This window comes from Triticum aestivum, chromosome 1A, assembly GCF_018294505.1.
Source record: "Triticum aestivum cultivar Chinese Spring chromosome 1A, IWGSC CS RefSeq v2.1, whole genome shotgun sequence".
Lineage (NCBI taxonomy): Eukaryota > Viridiplantae > Streptophyta > Magnoliopsida > Poales > Poaceae > Triticum > Triticum aestivum.
Genome location: NC_057794.1, coordinates 581,641,756 through 581,661,006, shown reverse-complemented (window position 1 = coordinate 581,661,006; position 19,251 = coordinate 581,641,756). Strand labels below are relative to the sequence as shown.

The 19,251-nt window shown below is 45.4% G+C and overlaps 1 protein-coding gene across 1 annotated transcript; it reads right to left on the bottom strand.

Moving 5' to 3' along the window:
• Positions 1-18,220: 18,220 nt before the first annotated feature.
• On the bottom strand, positions 18,221-18,881 carry LOC123182553 (RING-H2 finger protein ATL3-like). Its single transcript, XM_044595166.1, has one exon. The coding sequence runs from the start codon at positions 18,871-18,873 to the stop codon at positions 18,331-18,333; it is 543 nt and encodes a 180-aa protein (XP_044451101.1). The 5' UTR covers positions 18,874-18,881; the 3' UTR covers positions 18,221-18,330.
• Between the last annotated feature and the right edge of the window lie 370 nt (positions 18,882-19,251).

Here is a 19,251-nt window from a genome sequence, read left to right as displayed (position 1 = left end):
TGGTGGACCCCCGGGACCCTCCCGGTGGTCCCGGTACGTTACCGATAAAACCCGAAACCTTTCCGGTGACCAAAACAGGACTTCCCATATATAAATCTTTACCTCCGGACCATTCCGGAACTCCTCGTGACATCCGAGATATCATCCGGGACTCCGAACAACATTCGGTAACCACGTATATCTATTCCTTATAACCCTAGCGTCATCGAACCTTAAGTGTGTAGACCCTACGGGTTCGGGAACCATGCAGACATGACCGAGACGTTCTCCGGTTAATAACCAACAGCGGGATCTGGATACCCATGTTGGCTCCCACATGTTCCACGATGATCTCATCGGATGAACCACGATGTCGAGGATTCGATCAATCCCGTATACAATTCCCTTTGTCTAGTGGTACGATACTTGCCCGAGATTCGATCATCGGTATCCCGATACCTTGTTCAATCTCGTTACCGGCAAGTCTCTTTACTCGTTCCGTAACACATCATCCCATGATCAACTCCTTGGTCACATTGTGCACATTATGATGATGTCCTACCGAGTGGGCCTAGAGATACCTCTCCGTTTACACGGAGTGACAAATCCCAGTCTCGATTCGTGCCAACCCAACAGACACTTTCGGAGATACCTGTAGTGTACCTTTATATCCACCCAGTTACGTTGTGACGTTTGGCACACCCAAAGTATTCCTACGGTATCCGGGAGTTGCACAATCTCATGGTCTAAGGAAATGATACTTGACATTTAGAAAAGCTTTAGCATACGAACTACACAATCTTTGTGCTAGGCTTAGGATTGGGTCTTGTCCATCACATCATTCTCGTAATGATGTGATACCGTTATCAACGACATCCAATGTCCATGGTCAGGAAACCGCAACCATCTATTGATCAACGAGCTAGTCAACTAGAGGCTTACTAGGGACATGGTGTTGTCTATGTATCCACACATGTATCTGAGCTTCCTATCAATACAATTCTAGCATGGATAATAAACAATTATCATGAACAAGGAAATATAATAATAACCAATTTATTATTGCCTCTAGGGCATATTTCCAACAGTCTCCCACTTGCACTAGAGTCAATAATCCAGTTCACATCGATATGTGATTAACACTCAAGGTCACATCCCCATGTGACCAACACCAAAAGAGTTCTGGGTTTGATCATGTTATGCTTGTGAGAGAGGTTTCAGTCAACGGGTCTGCAACATTTAGATCCGTATGTACTTCACAAATTTCTATGTCATCTTGTAGATGGAACTACTACGCTACATTTGGAGCCATTTCAAATAATTGTTCTACTTGGAGCTATTCTAAATTGTTGCTCCATTATACGTATCCGGTATCTCTACTCAGAGTTATCCGGATAGGTGTTAAGCTTGCATCGACGTAACTCTTTACGTCGAACTCTTTATCACCTCCATAATCGAGAAACATATCCTTATTCCTCTAAGGATAATTTAGACCACTATCTGGTGATCTACTCCTAGATCACCTTTGTACCCTCTTGCCAAATATGTGGCAAGGCACACATCAGGTGTGGTACTCGGCATGGCATACTGTATGGAGCCTATGACAAAAGCATAGGGGACGACATTCGTCCTTTCTCTTTCTTCTGCCTTGGTCGAGCTTTAAGTCTTAACTTCATACCTTACAACTCAGGCAAGAAATCCTTCCTTGACTGATCCATCTTGAACACCTTCAAGATCATGTCAAGGTATGTGCTCATTTGAAAGTACCATTTAGTGTTTTTGATCTATCCTCATAGATCTTGATGCTCAATGTTCAAGTAGCCTAATCCAGGTTTTCTATTGAAAAACACTTTTCAAATAATCCTATATGCTTTCCAGAAATTCTACATCATTTTTGATCCACAATATGTCAACAACATATACTCATTAGAAATTCTATAGTGCTCCCACTCACTTCTTTGGAAATACAAGTTTCTCATAAACTTTGTATAAACCCAAAATCTTTGATCATCTCATCAAAGCGTACATTCCAACTCCGAGATGCTTACTCCAGTCCTTAGAAGGATCGCTGGAGTTAGCATACCTTTTAGCATCCTTAGGATCAACAAAACCTTTCTGATTGTATCGCATACAACCTTTCCTTACGAAAACTGGTAAGGAAACTCGTTTTGACATCCATCTGCCAGATTACATAAATGCAGCTAATGCTAACATGATTCCGACGGACTTAAGCATTGCTACGGATGAGAAGATCTCATCGTAGTCAACTCCTTGAACTTGTGAAAAACTCTTCGCCACAAGTCGAGCTTCATAGACGGTGACATTACCGTCTACGTCCGTCTTTTTCTTAAAGATCCATTTATCTCAATGGCTTGCTGATCATTGGGCAAGTCCACCAAAGTCCATGCTTTGTTCTGATACATGGATCCTATCTCGGATTTCATGGCTTCTAACCATTTGTCAGAATTCAGGCCCACCATCGCTTCTCCATAGCTCGTAGGTTTATTGTTGTCTAGCAACATGACTTCCAAGACAGGATTACGTACCACTCTGAAGTAGTACGCATCCTTGTCATCCCACGAGGTTTGGTAGTGACTTGATCTGAAGTTTCATGATCACTATCATAAGCTTCTACTTCAATTGGTGTAGGTGCCATAGGAACAACTCCCTGTGCCCTGCCATGCACTAGTTGAAGAGACGGTTCAATAACCTCATCAAGTCTCCACCATCCTCCCACTCAATTCTTTCGAGAGAAACTTTTCCTCGAGAAAGGACCCGATTCTAGAAACAATCCCTTATTGCTTTTGGATCTGAGACAGGAGGTATACCCAACTATTTTTGGGTGTCCTATGAAGATGCATTTATACGCTTTGGGTTCGAGCTTATCAGCTTGAAACTTTTTCACATAAGCGTTGCAGCCCCAAACTTTTAAGAAATGACTTCTTAGGTTTCTCTAAACCATAGTTCATATGGTGTCATCTCATCGGAATTACGTGATGCCCTATTTAAAGTGAATGTGGTTGTCTCTAATGCCTAACCCATAAACTATTGTGGTAATTCGATAAGAGACATCATGGTATGCATCATATCCAATAGAGTGCATTTATGATGTTCGGACACACCATCACACTATGGTGTTCCAGGCTGTATTAGTTGTGAAACAATTTCCACAATGTCTTAATTCTGTGCCAAACTCATAATTCAGATATTCATCTCTATGATCATATCATAGACATTTTATCCTCTTGTCACGACGATCTCTCACCTTCACCCTGAAATTACTTGAACCTTTCAATAATTCAGACTCATGATTCATCAAGTAAATATACTCAACATCTACTCAAATCATCTGTGAAGTAAGAACATAATGATATCCACTACACGCCTCAGCACTCATTGGACTGCACACATCAAAATGTATTACTTCCAACAAGTTGCTTTCTAGTTCCATTTTACTGAAACCGAGGCTTTCAGTCATCTTGCCCATGTGGTATGATTTGCATGTCTCAAGTGATTCAAAATCAAGTGAGTCCAAACAGTCCATTTGCATGGAGTTTCTTCATGCATATACACCAATAGACATGGTTCGCATGTCTCAAACTTTTCAAAAACGAGTGAGCCCAAAGATCCATCAACATGGAGCTTCTTCATGCGTTTTATACCGATATGACTTACGTGGCAGTGCCACAAGTAGGTGGTACTATCATTACTATCTTATATCTTTTGGCATGAACATGTGTATCACTACGATCGAGATTCAATAAACCATTCATTTTTGGGTGCAAGACCATTGAAGGTATTATTCAAATAAACAGAGTAACCATTATTCTCCTTAAATGAATAACCGTATTGCGATAGACATAATCCAATCATGTCTATGCTCAATGCAAACACCAATCTCGATGGTAGAGGGAGCATGCGATGCTTGATCACATCAAGCTTGGGAAAAACTTCCAACACATATCGCCAGCTCACCTTTAGCTAGTCTCCGTTTACTCCGTAGCCTTTTATTTCGAGTTTACTAACGCTTAGCAACCGAACCGGTATCTAATACCATGGTGCTACTAGGAGTACTAGTAAAGTACACATCAACACAATGTATATCCAATATACTTCTATCGACCTTGCCAGCCTTCTTATCTACCAAGTATCTAGGGTAATTCTGCTCCAATGGCTGTTCCCCTTATTACAGAAGCACTTAGTCTCGGGTTTGGGTTCAACCTTGGGTTTCTTCACTAGAGCAGCAGCTGATTTGCCGTTTCATGAAGTATCCCTTCTTGCCCTTGCCCTTCTTGAAACTAGTGGTTTCACCAACCATAAACAATTGATGCTCCTTCTTGATTTCTACTTTTGTGGTGTGAAACATCGCGAATATCTCAAGGATCATCATATATGTCCCTGATATATTATAGTTCATCACGAAGCTCTAGCAGCTTGGTGGTAATGACCTCGGAGAAACATCACTATCTCATCTGAAAGATCAACTCCCACTCGATTCAAATGATTGTTGTACTCAGACAATCTGAGTACAAGCTCAACAATTGAGCTTTTCTCCCTTAGTTTGTGGGCTAAGAAAATCGTCGGAGGTCTTATACCTCTTGACGTGGGCACGAGCCTGAAATCCCAATTTCAGCCCTCGAAACATCTCATATTTTTCGCGACGTTTCAAAACGTCTTCGGTGCCTCAATTCTAAACCGTTTAACTGAACTATCACGTACTTATCAAAATGTGTATGTCAGATGTTCACAACATCCACAGACGACGTTCGAGGTTCAGCACTCTGAGCGGTGCATTAAGGACATAAGCCTTCTATGAAGCAATGAGGACAATCCTCAGTTTACGGACCTAGTCCGCATAATTGCTACTATCAACTTTCAACTAAATTTTCTCTAGGAACATATCTAAACAGTAGAACTGAAGCGCGAGCCACGACATAATTTGCGAAGACCTTTTGACTATGTTCAGGATAATTAAGTTCATCTTATGAACTCCCACTCAGATAGACATCCCTCTAGTCATCTAAGTGATTACATTATCCGAGTCAACTAGGCCGTGTCCGATCATCACGTGAGACGGACTAGTCAACATCGGTGAACATCTTCATGTTGATCGTATCTACCACACGACTCATGCTCGACCTTTCGGTCTCTTGTGTTCCGAGGCCATGTCTGTACATGCTAGGCTCGTCAAGTCAACCTAAGTGTTTCGCGTGTGTAAATCTGTCTTACACCCGTTGTATGTGAACGTTAGAATCTATCACACCTGATCATCACGTGGTGCTTCGAAACGACGAACTTTCACAACGGTGCACAGTTAGGGGGAACACTTTCTTGAAATTTTAATGAGGGATCATCTTATTTACTACCGTTGTTCTAAGCAAATAAGATGCATAAACATGATAAACATCACATGCAATCAAATAATAGTGACATGATATGGCCAATATCATATAGCTCCTTTGATCTCCATCTTGGGGCTCCATGATCATCTTGTCACCGGCATGACACCATGATCTCCATCATCGTGTCTCCATGAAGTTGTCTCGCCAACTTATTAATTCTACTACTATGGCTACCAGTTAGCAATAAATTAAAGTAATTACATGGCGTTGTTCAATGACACGCAGGTCATACAATAAATAAAGACAACTCCTATGGCTCCTGCCGGTTGTCATACTCATCGACATGCAAGTCGTGATTCCTATTACAAGAACATGATCAATATCATACATCACATATCATTTATCACATTCTTCTTGGCCATATCACATCACATAGCATACCCTGCAAAAACAAGTTAGACGTCCTCTAATTGTTGTTTGCATGTTTTACGTGGCTGCTATGGGTTTCTAGCAAGAACGTTTCTTACCTATGCAAAACCACAACGTGATATGCCAATTGCTATTTACCCTTCATAAGGACCCTTTTCATCGAATCCGTTCCGACTAAAGTGGGAGAAACAGACACCCGCTAGCCACCTTATGCAACTAGTGCATGTCAGTCGGTGGAACTAGTCTCACGTAAGAGTACGTGTAAGGTCGGTCCGGGCCGCTTCATCCCACAATACCGTCGAAACAATATTGGACTAGTAACGGTAAGCATATTGAACAAAATCAACGCCCACAACTAATTTGTGTTCTACTCGTGCATAGAATCTACGCAAAGACCTGGCTCATGATGCCACTATTGGGGAACGTAGCAGAAATTCAAAATTTTCCTACGTGTCACCAAGATCTATCTATGGAGAAACCAGCAACGAGGGGAAGGAGAGTGCATCTACATACCCATGTAGATCGCTAAGCGGAAGCGTTCAAAAGAACGGGGTTGAAGGAGTCGTACTCGTCGTGATCCAAATCACCGGAGATCCTAGTGCCGAACGGACGGCACCTCCGCGTTCAACACACATACAGCCCGACAACGTCTCCCATGCCTTGATCCAGCAAGGAGAGAGGGAGAGGTTGAGGAAGACTCCATCCAGCAGCAGCACAACGGCATGGTGGTGGAGGAGCATGGTGATCCAGCAGGGCTTCGCCAAGCACCGCGAGATATGAGGAGGGAGAGAGGTAGGGCTGCGCCAGGGAGAGGTCAAACTCCTGTGTTGGCAGCCCCAAAGACCTCAACTATATATAGGGGAGAGGGAGGGGGCTGCGCCCCCACCTAGGGTTCCTGTTGGAAATATGCCCTAGAGGCAATAATAAAATGATTATTATATTTCCTTGTTCATGATAATTGTCTATTGTTCATGCTTTAATTGTATTATCCGGAAATCGTAATACATGTGTGAATACATAGACCACAATGTGTCCCTAGTGAGCCTCTAGTTGACTAGCTCGTTGATCAACAGATAGTCATGGTTTCCTGGCTATGGACATAAGGATGTCATTGATAACGGGATCACATCATTAGGAGAATGATGTGATGGACAAGACCCAATCCTAAACATAGCACAAGATCGTATAGTTCGTTTGCTAGAGTTTTTCCAATGTCAAGTATCTTTTCCTTAGACCATGAGATCGTGTAACTCCCGGACACCGTAGGAGTGCTCTGGCTGTACCAAACATCACACCATAACTGGGTGACTATAAAGGTATATTACGGGTATCTCCGAAAGTGTCTGTTGGGTTGACACGGATCAAGACTGGGATTTGTCACTCCGTATGACGGAGAGGTATCTCTGGGCCCACTTGGTAATGCATCATCATAATGAGCTCAAAGTGACCAAGTGTCTGGTCACGGGATCATGCATTACAGTACGAGTAAAGTGACTTGCCGGTAACGAGATTGAACGAGGTATTGGGATACCGACGATCGAATCTCGGGCAAGTAACATACCGATTGACAAAGGGAATTGTATACGGGGTTGCTTGAATCCTCGACATCGTGGTTCATCCGATGAGATCATCGAGGAGCATGTGGGAGCCAACATGGGTATCCAGATCCCGCTGTTGGTTATTGACCGGAGAGCCGTCTCGGTCATGTCTACATGTCTCCCGAACCCGTAGGGTCTACACACTTAAGGTTCGGTGACGCTAGGGTTGTAGAGATATGAATATGCAGTAACCCGAAAGTTGTTCGGAGTCCCGGATGAGATCCTGGACGTCACGAGGAGTTCCGGAATGGTCCGAAGGTGAAGAATTATATATAGGAAGTGCAGTTTCGGCCATCGGGAGAGTTTCGGGGTCACCGTATTGTACCGGGACCACCGGAAGGGTCCCGGGGGTCCACCGGGTGGGGCCACCCATCCCAGAGGGCCCCATGGGCCAAAGTGGGGAGGGGAACCAGCCCATAGTGGGCTGGTGCGCCCCCCTAGGCCCACCCCATGCGCCTAGGGTTGGAACCCTAGGGGTGGGGGCGCCCCACCTGGCTTGGGGGGCACTCCACCCGTTGGCCGTCGCCCCCCTAGGAGATCCCATCTCCTAGGGCCGGCGCCCCCCCTAGCCTATATAAAGGGGGGGAGGGAGGGGGCAGCCACACCTTGAGTCTTGGCGCCTCCCTCTCCCCTGCTACACCTCTCCCTCACGCAGTGTAACGGCGAAGCCCTGCTGCGGTGACGCCCTGCATCCACCACCACGCCGTCGTGCTGCTGGATCTTCATCAACCTCTCCTTCCCCCCTTGCTGGATCAAGAAGGAGGAGACGTCACGCTGACCGTACGTGTGTTGAACACGGAGGTGCCGTCCGTTCGGCACTAGGATCTCCGGTGATTTGGATCACGTCGAGTACGACTTCCTCATCACCGTTCTTTGAACGCTTCCGCGCGTGATCTACAAAGGTATGTAGATGCAATCCGATCACTCATTGCTAGATGAACTCATAGATGGATCTTGGTGAAACCGTAGGAAAAATTTTGTTTTCTGCAACGTTCCCCAACAGTGGCATCATGAGCTAGGTCTATGCGTAGTTCTCCTTGCACGAGCAGAACACAATTTGTTTTGGGCGTAGATGTTGTCAACTTTCTTGCTGCTACTAGTCTTATCTTGCTTCAGCGGTATTGTGGGATGAAGCGGCCCGGACCGACCTTACACGTACGCTTACGTGAGACTGGTTCCACCGACTGACATGCACTAGTTGCATAAGGTGGCTAGCGGGTGTCTGTCTCTCCCACTTTAGTTGGAGCGGATTCGATGAAAAGGGTCCTTATGAAGGGTAAATAGAAGTTGACAAATCACGTTGTGGCTATTACGTAGGTAAGAAAACGTTCTTGCTAGAACCCTTTTGCAGCCACGTAAAACTTGCAACAACAATTAGAGGACGTCTAACTTGTTTTTTGCAGCAAGTGATTTGTGATGTGATATGGCCAAAGTTGTGATGAATGATGAATGATATATATGTGATGTATGAGATCATGTTCTTGTAATAGGAATCACGACTTGCATGTCGATGAGTATGACAACCGGCAGGAGCCATAGGAGTTGTCTTTATTTTTTGTATGACCTGCGTGTCATTGAGAAACGCCATGTAAATTACTTTATTTTATTGCTAAACATGTTAGCCATAGTAGTAGAAGTAATAGTTGGCGAGCAACTTCATGGAGACACGATGATGGAGATCATGGTGTCATGCCGGTGACAAGATGATCATGGAGCCCCAAGATGGAGATCAAAGGAGCTATGTGATATTGGCCATATCATGTCACTATTATTATTTGATTACATGTGATGTTTATCATGTTTTTACATCTTGTTTACTTAGAACGGCGGTAGTAAATAAGATGATCCCTCATAATAATTTCAAGAAAGTGTTTCCCCTAACTCTGCACCGTTGCGACAGTTCGTTGTTTCGAAGCACCACGTGATGATCGGGTGTGATAGATTCCAACGTTCACATACAACGGGTGTAAGACAGATTTACACATGCAAACACTTAGGTTGACTTGACGAGCCTAGCATGTACAGACATGGCCTCAGAACACAGAAGACCGAAAGGTCGAGCATGAGTCGTATAGAAGATACGATCAACATGAAGATGTTCACCGATGTTGACTAGTCCGTCTCACGTGATGATCGGACACGGCCTAGTTAACTCGGATCATGTTATACTTAGATGACTGGAGGGATGTCTATCTAAGTGGGAGTTCATTATATAATTTGATTAGATGAACTTAATTATCATGAACTTAGTCTAAAATCTTTACAATATATCTTGTAGATCAAATGGCCAACGTTGTCCTCAACTTCAACGCGTTCCTAGAGAAAACCAAGCTGAAAGACGATGGCAGCAACTATACGGACTGGGTCCGGAACCTGAGGATCATCCTCATAACAGCCAAGAAAGATTATGTCCTACTAGCACCGCTAGGTGACGCACCTGTCCCACAGAACCAAGACATTATGAACGCTTGGCAGACACGTGCTGATGATTACTCCCTCGTTCAGTGCGGCATGCTTTACAGCCTAGAACCGGGGCTCCAAAAGCGTTTTGAGCGACACGGAGCATATGAGATGTTCGAAGAGCTGAAAATGGTTTTCCAAGCTCATGCCCGGGTCGAGAGATATGAAGTCTCCGACAAGTTCTTCAGCTGTAAGATGGAGGAGAATAGTTCTGTCAGTGAGCACATACTCACTATGTCTGGGTTACATAACCGCTTGACTCAGCTGGGAGTTAATCTCCCGGATGACGCGGTCATTGACAGAATCCTCCAGTCGCTTCCACCAAGCTACAAGAGCTTTGTGATGAACTTCAATATGCAGGGGATGGAAAAGACCATTCCTGAAGTATTCGCAATGCTGAAATCAGCAGAGGTAGAAGTCAAAAAGGAACATCAAGTGTTGATGGTGAATAAAACCACTAAGTTCAAGAAAGGCAAGGGTAAGAAGAACTTCAAGAAGGACAGCAAGGGAGTTGCCGCGCCCGGTAAGCAAGCTGCCGGGAAGAAGCCAAAGAATGGACCCAAGCCCGAGACTTAGTGTTTTTATTGCAAGGGAAGTGGTCACTGGAAACGGAACTGCCCCAAATACTTAGCGGACAAGAAGGCCGGCAAAACAAAAGGTATATGTGATATACATGTAATTGATGTGTACCTTACCAGCACTCGTAGTAGCTCCTGGGTATTTGATACCGGTGCAGTTGCTCACATTTGTAACTCAAAGCAGGAGCTGCGGAATAAACAGAGACTGGCGAAGGACGAGGTGATGATGCGCGTCGGGAATGGTTCCAAGGTCGATGTGATCGCCGTCGGCACGCTACCTCTACATTTATCCACGGGATTAGTTTTAAACCTCAATAATTGTTATTTAGTACCAGCTTTGAGCATGAACATTGTATCAGGATCTTGTTTAATTCGAGATGGCTACTCATTTAAATCCGAGAATAATGGTTGTTCTATTTATATGAGAGATATGTTTTATGGTCATGCTCCTATGGTGAATGGTTTATTCTTAATGAATCTCGAGCGTAATGCTACACATATTCATAGTGTGAATACCAAAAGATGTAAGGTTGATAATGATAGTCCCACATACTTGTGGCACTGCCACCTTGGTCACATAGGTGTCAAACGCATGAAGAAGCTCCATGCAGGTGGACATTTAGAGTCTCTTGATTACGAATCATTTGACATGTGCGAACCATGCCTCATGGGTAAGATGACCAAGACTCCGTTCTCAGGAACAATGGAGTGAGCAACCAACCTATTGGAAATCATACATACTGATGTGTGCGGTCCAATGAGTGTTGAGGCTCGTGGTGGCTATCGTCATGTTCTCACCCTCACTGATGACTTGAGTAGATATGGGTATATCTACTTAATGAAACACAAGTCTGAAAACTTTGAAAAGTTCAAGGAATTTCAGAGTGAGGTTGAGAATCAACGTGACAGAAAAATCAAGTTTTTGCGATCAAATCGTGGAGGAGAATACTTGAGTCACGAATTTGGTACACACTTAAGAAAATGTGGAATAGTTTCACAACTCACGCCGCCTGGAACACCTCAGCGTAATGGTGTGTCCGAACGTCGTAATCGCACTCTATTGGATATGGTGCGATCTATGATGTCTCTTACCGATTTACCGCTGTCATTTTGGGGCTATGCTTTAGAGACTGCCGCATTCACTTTAAATAGGGCTTCGTTGAAATCCGTTGAGACGACACCGTATGAATTATGGTTTGGGAAGAAGCCTAAGCTGTCGTTTCTAAAAGTTTTGGGATGCGATGCTTATGTCAAGAAACTTCAACTTGAAAAGCTCGAACCCAAGTCGGAAAAATGCGTCTTCATAGGATACCCTAAAGAAACTATTGGGTATACCTTCTACCTCAGATCCGAAGGCAAGATCTTTGTTGCTAAGAATGGATCCTTTCTAGAGAAGGAGTTTCTCTCGAAAGAAGTAAGTGGGAGGAAAGTAGAACTTGATGAAGTATTACCTCTTGAACCGGAAAGTGGCGCAACTCAGGAAAATGTTCCTGTGGTGCCTGCACCAATTAGAGAGGAAGCTAATGATGATGATCAAGATACTTCTGATCAAGCTCCTACTGAATTTCGAAGGTCCACAAGGACACGTTCCGCACCAGAGTGGTACGGCAACCCTGTCTTGGAAATCATGTTGTTAGACAACGGTGAACCTTCGAACTGTGAAGAAGCGATGGCGGGCCCGGATTCCGACAAATGGCTGGAAGCCATGAAATTCGAGATAGGATCCATGTATGAAAACGAAGTATGGACTTTGACTGAGTTGCTCGATGATCGGCGAGCCATAGAAAATAAATGGATCTTTAAGAAGAAGATAGACGCGGATGGTAATGTGACCATCTATAAAGCTAGGCTTGTCGCTAAGGGTTATCGACAAGTTCAAGGGGTTGACTATGATGAGACATTCTCTCCCGTAGCAAAGCTGAAGTCCGTCCGAATCATGTTAGCTATTGCCGCATACTATGATTATGAGATATGGCAAATGGACGTCAAAACGGCATTCCTTAATGGTCATCTTAAGGAAGAACTGTATATGATGCAGCCGGAAGGTTTTGTCGATCCTAAGAATGCTGACAAGGTGTGCAAGCTCCAATGCTCGATTTATGGGTTGGTGCAAGCATCTCGGAGTTGGAACATTCGCTTTGATGAGATGATCAAAGCGTTTGGGTTTATGCAGACTTATGGAGAAGCCTGCGTTTACAAGAAAGTGAGTGGGAGCTCTGTAGCATTTCTCATATTATATGTAGATGACATACTTTTGATGGGAAATGATATAGAGCTTTTGGACAACATTAAGGCCTACTTGAATAAGAGTTTTTCAATGAAGGACCTTGGAGAAGCTGCTTATATATTAGGCATCAAGATCTATAGAGATAGATCAAGACGCCTCATAGGTCTTTCACAAAGCACATACCTTGATAAGATATTGAAGAAGTTCAATATGGATCAGTCTAAGAAGGGGTTCTTGCCTGTGTTGCAAGGTGTGAAATTGAGCTCAGCTCAATGTCCGACCACGGCAGAAGAAATAGAAGAGATGAGTGTCATCCCCTATGCCTCAGCCATAGGTTCTATTATGTATGCCATGCTATGTACCAGACCTGATGTAAACCTTGCCGTAAGTTTGGTAGGTAGGTACCAAAGTAATCCCGGCAAGGAACACTGGACAGCGGTCAAGAATATCCTGAAGTACCTGAAAAGGACTAAGGAAATGTTTCTCGTTTATGGAGGTGACGAAGAGCTCGTGGTAAAGGGTTACGTCGATGCTAGCTTCGATACAGATCTGGATGACTCTAAGTCACAAACCGGATATGTGTATATTTTGAATGGTGGGGCAGTAAGTTGGTGCAGTTGCAAGCAAAGCGTTGTGGCGGGATCTACATGTGAAGCGGAGTACATGGCAGCCTCGGAGGCAGCACACGAAGCAGTCTGGGTGAAGGAGTTCATTACCGACCTAGGAGTCATAACCAATGCGTCGGGCCCGATGACTCTCTTCTGTGACAACACTGGAGCTATTGCCCTTGCCAAGGAGCCCAGGTTTCACAAGAAGACCAGGCATATCAAGCGTCGCTTCAACTCCATTCGTGAAAGTGTTCAAAATGGAGACATAGAGATTTGTAAAGTACATACGGACCTGAATGTAGCAGATCCGTTGACTAAACCTCTCCCTAGAGCAAAACATGATCAACACCAGAATTCCATGGGTGTTCGATTCATCACAATGTAACTAGATGATTGACTCTAGTGCAAGTGGGAGACTGTTGGAAATATGCCCTAGAGGCAATAATAAAATGATTATTATATTTCCTTGTTCATGTTAATTGTCTATTGTTCATGCTTTAATTGTATTATCCGGAAATCGTAATACATGTGTGAATACATAGACCACAATGTGTCCCTAGTGAGCCTCTAGTTGACTAGCTCGTTGATCAACAGATAGTCATGGTTTCCTGGCTATGGACATAAGGATGTCATTGATAACGGGATCACATCATTAGGAGAATGATGTGATGGACAAGACCCAATCCTAAACATAGCACAAGATCGTATAGTTCGTTTGCTAGAGTTTTTCCAATGTCAAGTATCTTTTCCTTAGACCATGAGATCGTGTAACTCCCGGACACCGTAGGAGTGCTCTGGCTGTACCAAACGTCACAACGTAACTGGGTGACTATAAAGGTATACTACGGGTATCTCCGAAAGTGTCTGTTGGGTTGACACGGATCAAGACTGGGATTTGTCACTCCGTATGACGGAGAGGTATCTCTGGGCCCACTCGGTAATGCATCATCATAATGAGCTCAAAGTGACCAAGTGTCTGGTCACGGGATCATGCATTACGGTATGAGTAAAGTGACTTGCCGGTAACGAGATTGAACGAGGTATTGGGATACCGACGATCGAATCTCGGGCAAGTAACGTACCGATTGACAAAGGGAATTGTATACGGGGTTGCTTGAATCCTCGACATCGTGGTTCATCCGATGAGATCATCGAGGAGCATGTGGGAGCCAACATGGGTATCCAGATCCCGCTGTTGGTTATTGACCGGAGAGCCGTCTCGGTCATGTCTACATGTCTCCCGAACCCGTAGGGTCTACACACTTAAGGTTCGGTGACGCTAGGGTTGTAGAGATATGAATATGCAGTAACCCGAAAGTTGTTCGGAGTCCCGGATGAGATCCTGGACGTCACGAGGAGTTCCGGAATGGTCCGGAGGTGAAGAATTATATATAGGAAGTGCAGTTTCGGCAATCGGGAGAGTTTCGGGGTCACCGGTATTGTACCGGGACCACCGGAAGGGTCCCGGGGGTCCACCGGGTGGGGCCACCCATCCCGGAGGGCCCCATGGGCCAATGTGGGGAGGGGAACCAGCCTATAGTGGGCTGGTGCGCCCCCCTAGGCCCACCCCATGCGCCTAGGGTTGGAACCCTAGGGGTGGGGGCGCCCCACCTGGCTTGGGGGGCACTCCACCCGTTGGCCGTCGCCCCCCTAGGAGATCCCATCTCCTAGGGCTGGCGCCCCCCTAGGGGAGCCTATATAAAGGGGGGAGGGAGGGGGCAGCCACACCTTGAGTCTTGGCGCCTCCCTCTCCCTTGCCACACCTCTCCCTCACGTAGTGTAACGGCGAAGCCCTGCTGCGGTGACGCCCTGCATCCACCACCACGCCGTCGTGATGCTGGATCTTCATCAACATCTCCTTCCCCCCTTGCTGGATCAAGAAGGAGGAGACGTCACGCTGATCGTACGTGTGTTGAACACGGAGGTTCCGTCCGTTCGGCGCTAGGATCTCCGGTGATTTGGATCACGTCGAGTACGACTTCCTCATCACCGTTCTTTGAATGCTTCCGCGCGTGATCTACAAAGGTATGTAGATGCAATCCGATCACTCGTTGCTAGATGAACTCATAGATGGATCTTGGTGAAACCGTAGGAAAATTTTTGTTTTCTGCAACGTTCCCCAACAGTTCCACCCTAGGGGCCGCGGCCAGCCCAGATCCCATCTGGTGGGGCGGCCAGGGGAGGGGGAGAGGGAGGCGCACCAGGCATGGGCCCTAAGGCCCATCTGCCCTTAGGGTTTGCCCCCCCTCCTCCCCTTAGGTGCCTTGGGCCCTTGTGGGGGGCGCACCAGCCCATATGGGGCTGGTCCCCTCCCACACTTGGCCCATGCAGCCCTCCGGGGCTTGTGGCCCCACTTGGTGGACCCCCGGGACCCTCCCGGTGGTCCCGATAAAACCCGAAACCTTTCCTGTGACCAAAACAGGACTTCCCATATATAAATCTTTGCCTCCGGACCAGTCTGGAACTCCTCGTGACGTCCGGGATATCATCTGGGACTCTGAACAACATTCGATACCCACGTATATCTATTCCTTATAACCCTAGCGTCATTGAACCTTAATTGTGTAGACCCTACGGGTTCGGGAACCATGCAGACATGACCGAGACGTTCTCCGGTTAATAACCAACAGCGGGATCTGGATACTCATGTTGGTTCCCACATGTTCCACGATGATCTCATCGGATGAACCACGATGTCGAGGATTCGATCAATCCCGTATACAATTCCCTTTGTCTAGTGGTACGATACTTGCCCGAGATTCGATCATCGGTATCTCGATACCTTGTTCAATCTCGTTACCGACAAGTCTCTTTACTCGTTCCGTAACACATCATCCCGTGATCAACTCCTTGGTCACATTGTGCACATTATGATGATGTCTTACCGAGTGGGCCCAGAGATACCTCTCCGTTTACACGGAGTGACAAATCCCAGTCTCGATTCGTGCCAACCCAACAGACACTTTCGGAGATACCTGTAGTGTACCTTTATAGCCACCCAGTTACGTTGTGACGTTTGGCACACCCAAAGTATTCCTACGGTATCCGGGAGTTGCACAATCTCATGGTCTAAGGAAATGATACTTGACATTTAGAAAAGCTTTAGCATACGAACTACACGATCTTTGTGCTAGGCTTAGGATTGGGTCTTGTCCATCACATCATTCTCCTAATGATGTGATCCCGTTATCAACGACATCCAATGTCCATGGTCAGGAAACCGCAACCATCTATTGATCAACGAGCTAGTCAACTAGAGGCTTACTAGGGACATGGTGTTGTCTATGTATCCACACATGTATCTGAGTTTCCTATCAATACAATTCTAGCATGGATAATAAACGATTATCATGAACAAGGAAATATAATAATAACCAATTTATTATTGCCTCTAGGGCATATTTCCAACAGCATCGTGTAGAAGCTGATCAAATTGCCATGCTTTCAAGTTATGGTTAGTTTAGTTTGCTAGAAAAATCACAGTGCTTCAAGAATTTGGCACTTGGTAGTACATCCATTGGAATCTCAACTCCCTAATGAAACTTCCGTCTAAATGCACAATTGGCTCATAGAGTTTGCACAACATATCTCTTTCTGTAGCTGTTTTAATTAGCCAGGAAAAAAAGGTGTAGTGCTTATGTTATTTCAAACAAGAATGGCAGCAACCGGAGGCAATTTTGAGTAGTACATGTTGAATAACGTGACCAACCAGCTACCCCTGAGATGGTCTGCACATTTTCAAGCTATCTTCCTCTCCAGGTAGGATATTTAGTCTATTACTCTTTCAAGGAAAATGTAAAGACTTTGATGCCCAAAGGCTCAAGCTGTTTGTGTGGCTTTGATTGAGCAATATCCATGTGGTTTAACATGGGTATCTTGATGACTTCTATTCGGAAAATAGCATGAGGTTGTTAGTTGCCCAGCTGAAAATACATGTAGTCTTCATACAGTCTATAGTAATATTACTCTCCAGCGATCTGATCCAGTGCTACTTACTCGGCAATGTTCGCGATACTTTTTGTCTATCCATCAACCTCGGTTCATATATAAGACCCTATTTACATGTAGTGTAGGTATATACATGTTCTGTTAGTCAACTTTTGTTTACTGAACCGCTGGCAGTTTTTCTATTAGTGAGTGTGACGCGGCCTTGTAACTAAGCAAAGTGATTCGAGGAGGAATTGGCAGCGAGGTGGCTCCACCTCGACGTTGTGGACTTTTCAAACTTAGCGAACTGAAACATCTGAGTAGCTAGAGCTCCCACTGGACAGATCCGAGTGGGTCAATCACAATATCGACATGATGAACAACGGCCACTGCATTGCAAGCAAGGCGAAGATGAGGGAAGCTACACAAGGGTTGGTATATGGCATGGCTAGGACAGGTGTTGACGTCCAAGATTGTTGTTGTCTGCAATGCACACCGCTTTATGCGTTGGCTAACCTATTAGTTGGGCTTCTTACACCATGTTTTGCTTAGCTAAATATTTGTGTGTGTTTGTGCTGCAGATGGTTTACAAGGAAAACTAGACAGATGCGACTGATTCGTTTTCTTCTTTCAGGGTGCCTGCCACAAATACAACTATAGGCTCGGATATATATGTTTGTTCCTTTGTCCACCGTTTAGACTAAAACATATATTTAGTAGAATAAATCGATATAATATTGTCTGGTAATTAATAGGCCACATGTTGTGATCAAATGGATGGAGTGTATTGAATTGCAAAACCAATGTCCTAGAAAATAAACAATAGAAGTTCTAATAAAGCACTGGTTCAATCAAAACATTAACAGTTCCTTTTGTGATTCGTTGGATCTAAATCGCAACAAGTCTGTTTGGATAACACGAATGGATTACTCAAATGTGTATACCAAAAGAAGCAGAGCTTATCACCTTTGGATTGACCATGCGTTGTGATCAAATAGATGGCCACTATCGACGAGGGCGAAAAGGAGGATAAGCACATGAATTGGATGCTGTGTGGAGATAAAGAATATGGAATAACACGAGGAGGGGTTTATCCATGAGCCATTAAGCCATGCTTATTAGGCTATGGTGTATGGTAGTTAATTCTTTTGTTGCAACGCACAATCCTTTTTGCTAGTTAAGCTAAACCATGTTATCGGTAGCTGACGGGCGCTCTGGCCCCGGCATGACATGCTCCCTGCAGAGCGGGCAGGTGCCCTTGCTCTTGATCCACAGCGCAAGGCAGCCACGGTGGAACACGTGGTGGCACGCCGGCACCTCGCTGCACTCCGCACCGCCGACCAGCGCCTCCAAGCAGATCGCGCACACCACAACCGACGCTCCGACCGTCCCTCGGCCGCCCTCTGCATCGTCGGGGTACAAGAAGTAGGCCAGCTGCCGCGGCTCCTCCACAACGACCCGCGCCGGCACCGGCCTCCGATGCTGCGAGCCCGGACACATGCGCCTCCTTATGCTCGCGGCGGCCTCTGATTCGATCCACCAGACTATGCAGACGCCAAGAAGTGCCCCGATCAGGACATAAAGGGCGCCCATGATGGTCTCCTTGGGGATGGCCATCGTCGTCCTTCGCACTAGCGTGGTCTGTTGGAACTTCACCAAAGGATCGATCTGATCTAAATCACAAACGGATGGAAAAAAAACACTTATAGCCAAGGCCTTTATCATAACCTTTTTTTTCTTAATTTTCACGGTTACAATGGTATGCCGAGTGCCGGGAACTAGCCTTGTCGATCGGGATGCACTACGTGGCTTCTACGCGAGAGCCGAGGGAGATTTCTTCCTGCAATACAGGAGTACGTACGTAAATATCAGCAACAACGGCCGGTGCTCGAGATCCGATTGTAGGTGGAGTCACATGTTAACTCGATCAGTATCTGGAACGGAAAACTGCGCTGGTACTTTAGCAATCTCACACAATATATTGTCAAACTGCAACTTACTACTATTTCTTGCGGCGAAAAAGCATTTGGCGAACGTTCCAATTTTTGGGTTACGGCCGAACGCGTCTCCTGCCATCGCTCTGGTCGAGAGCTGCTTCGGCAA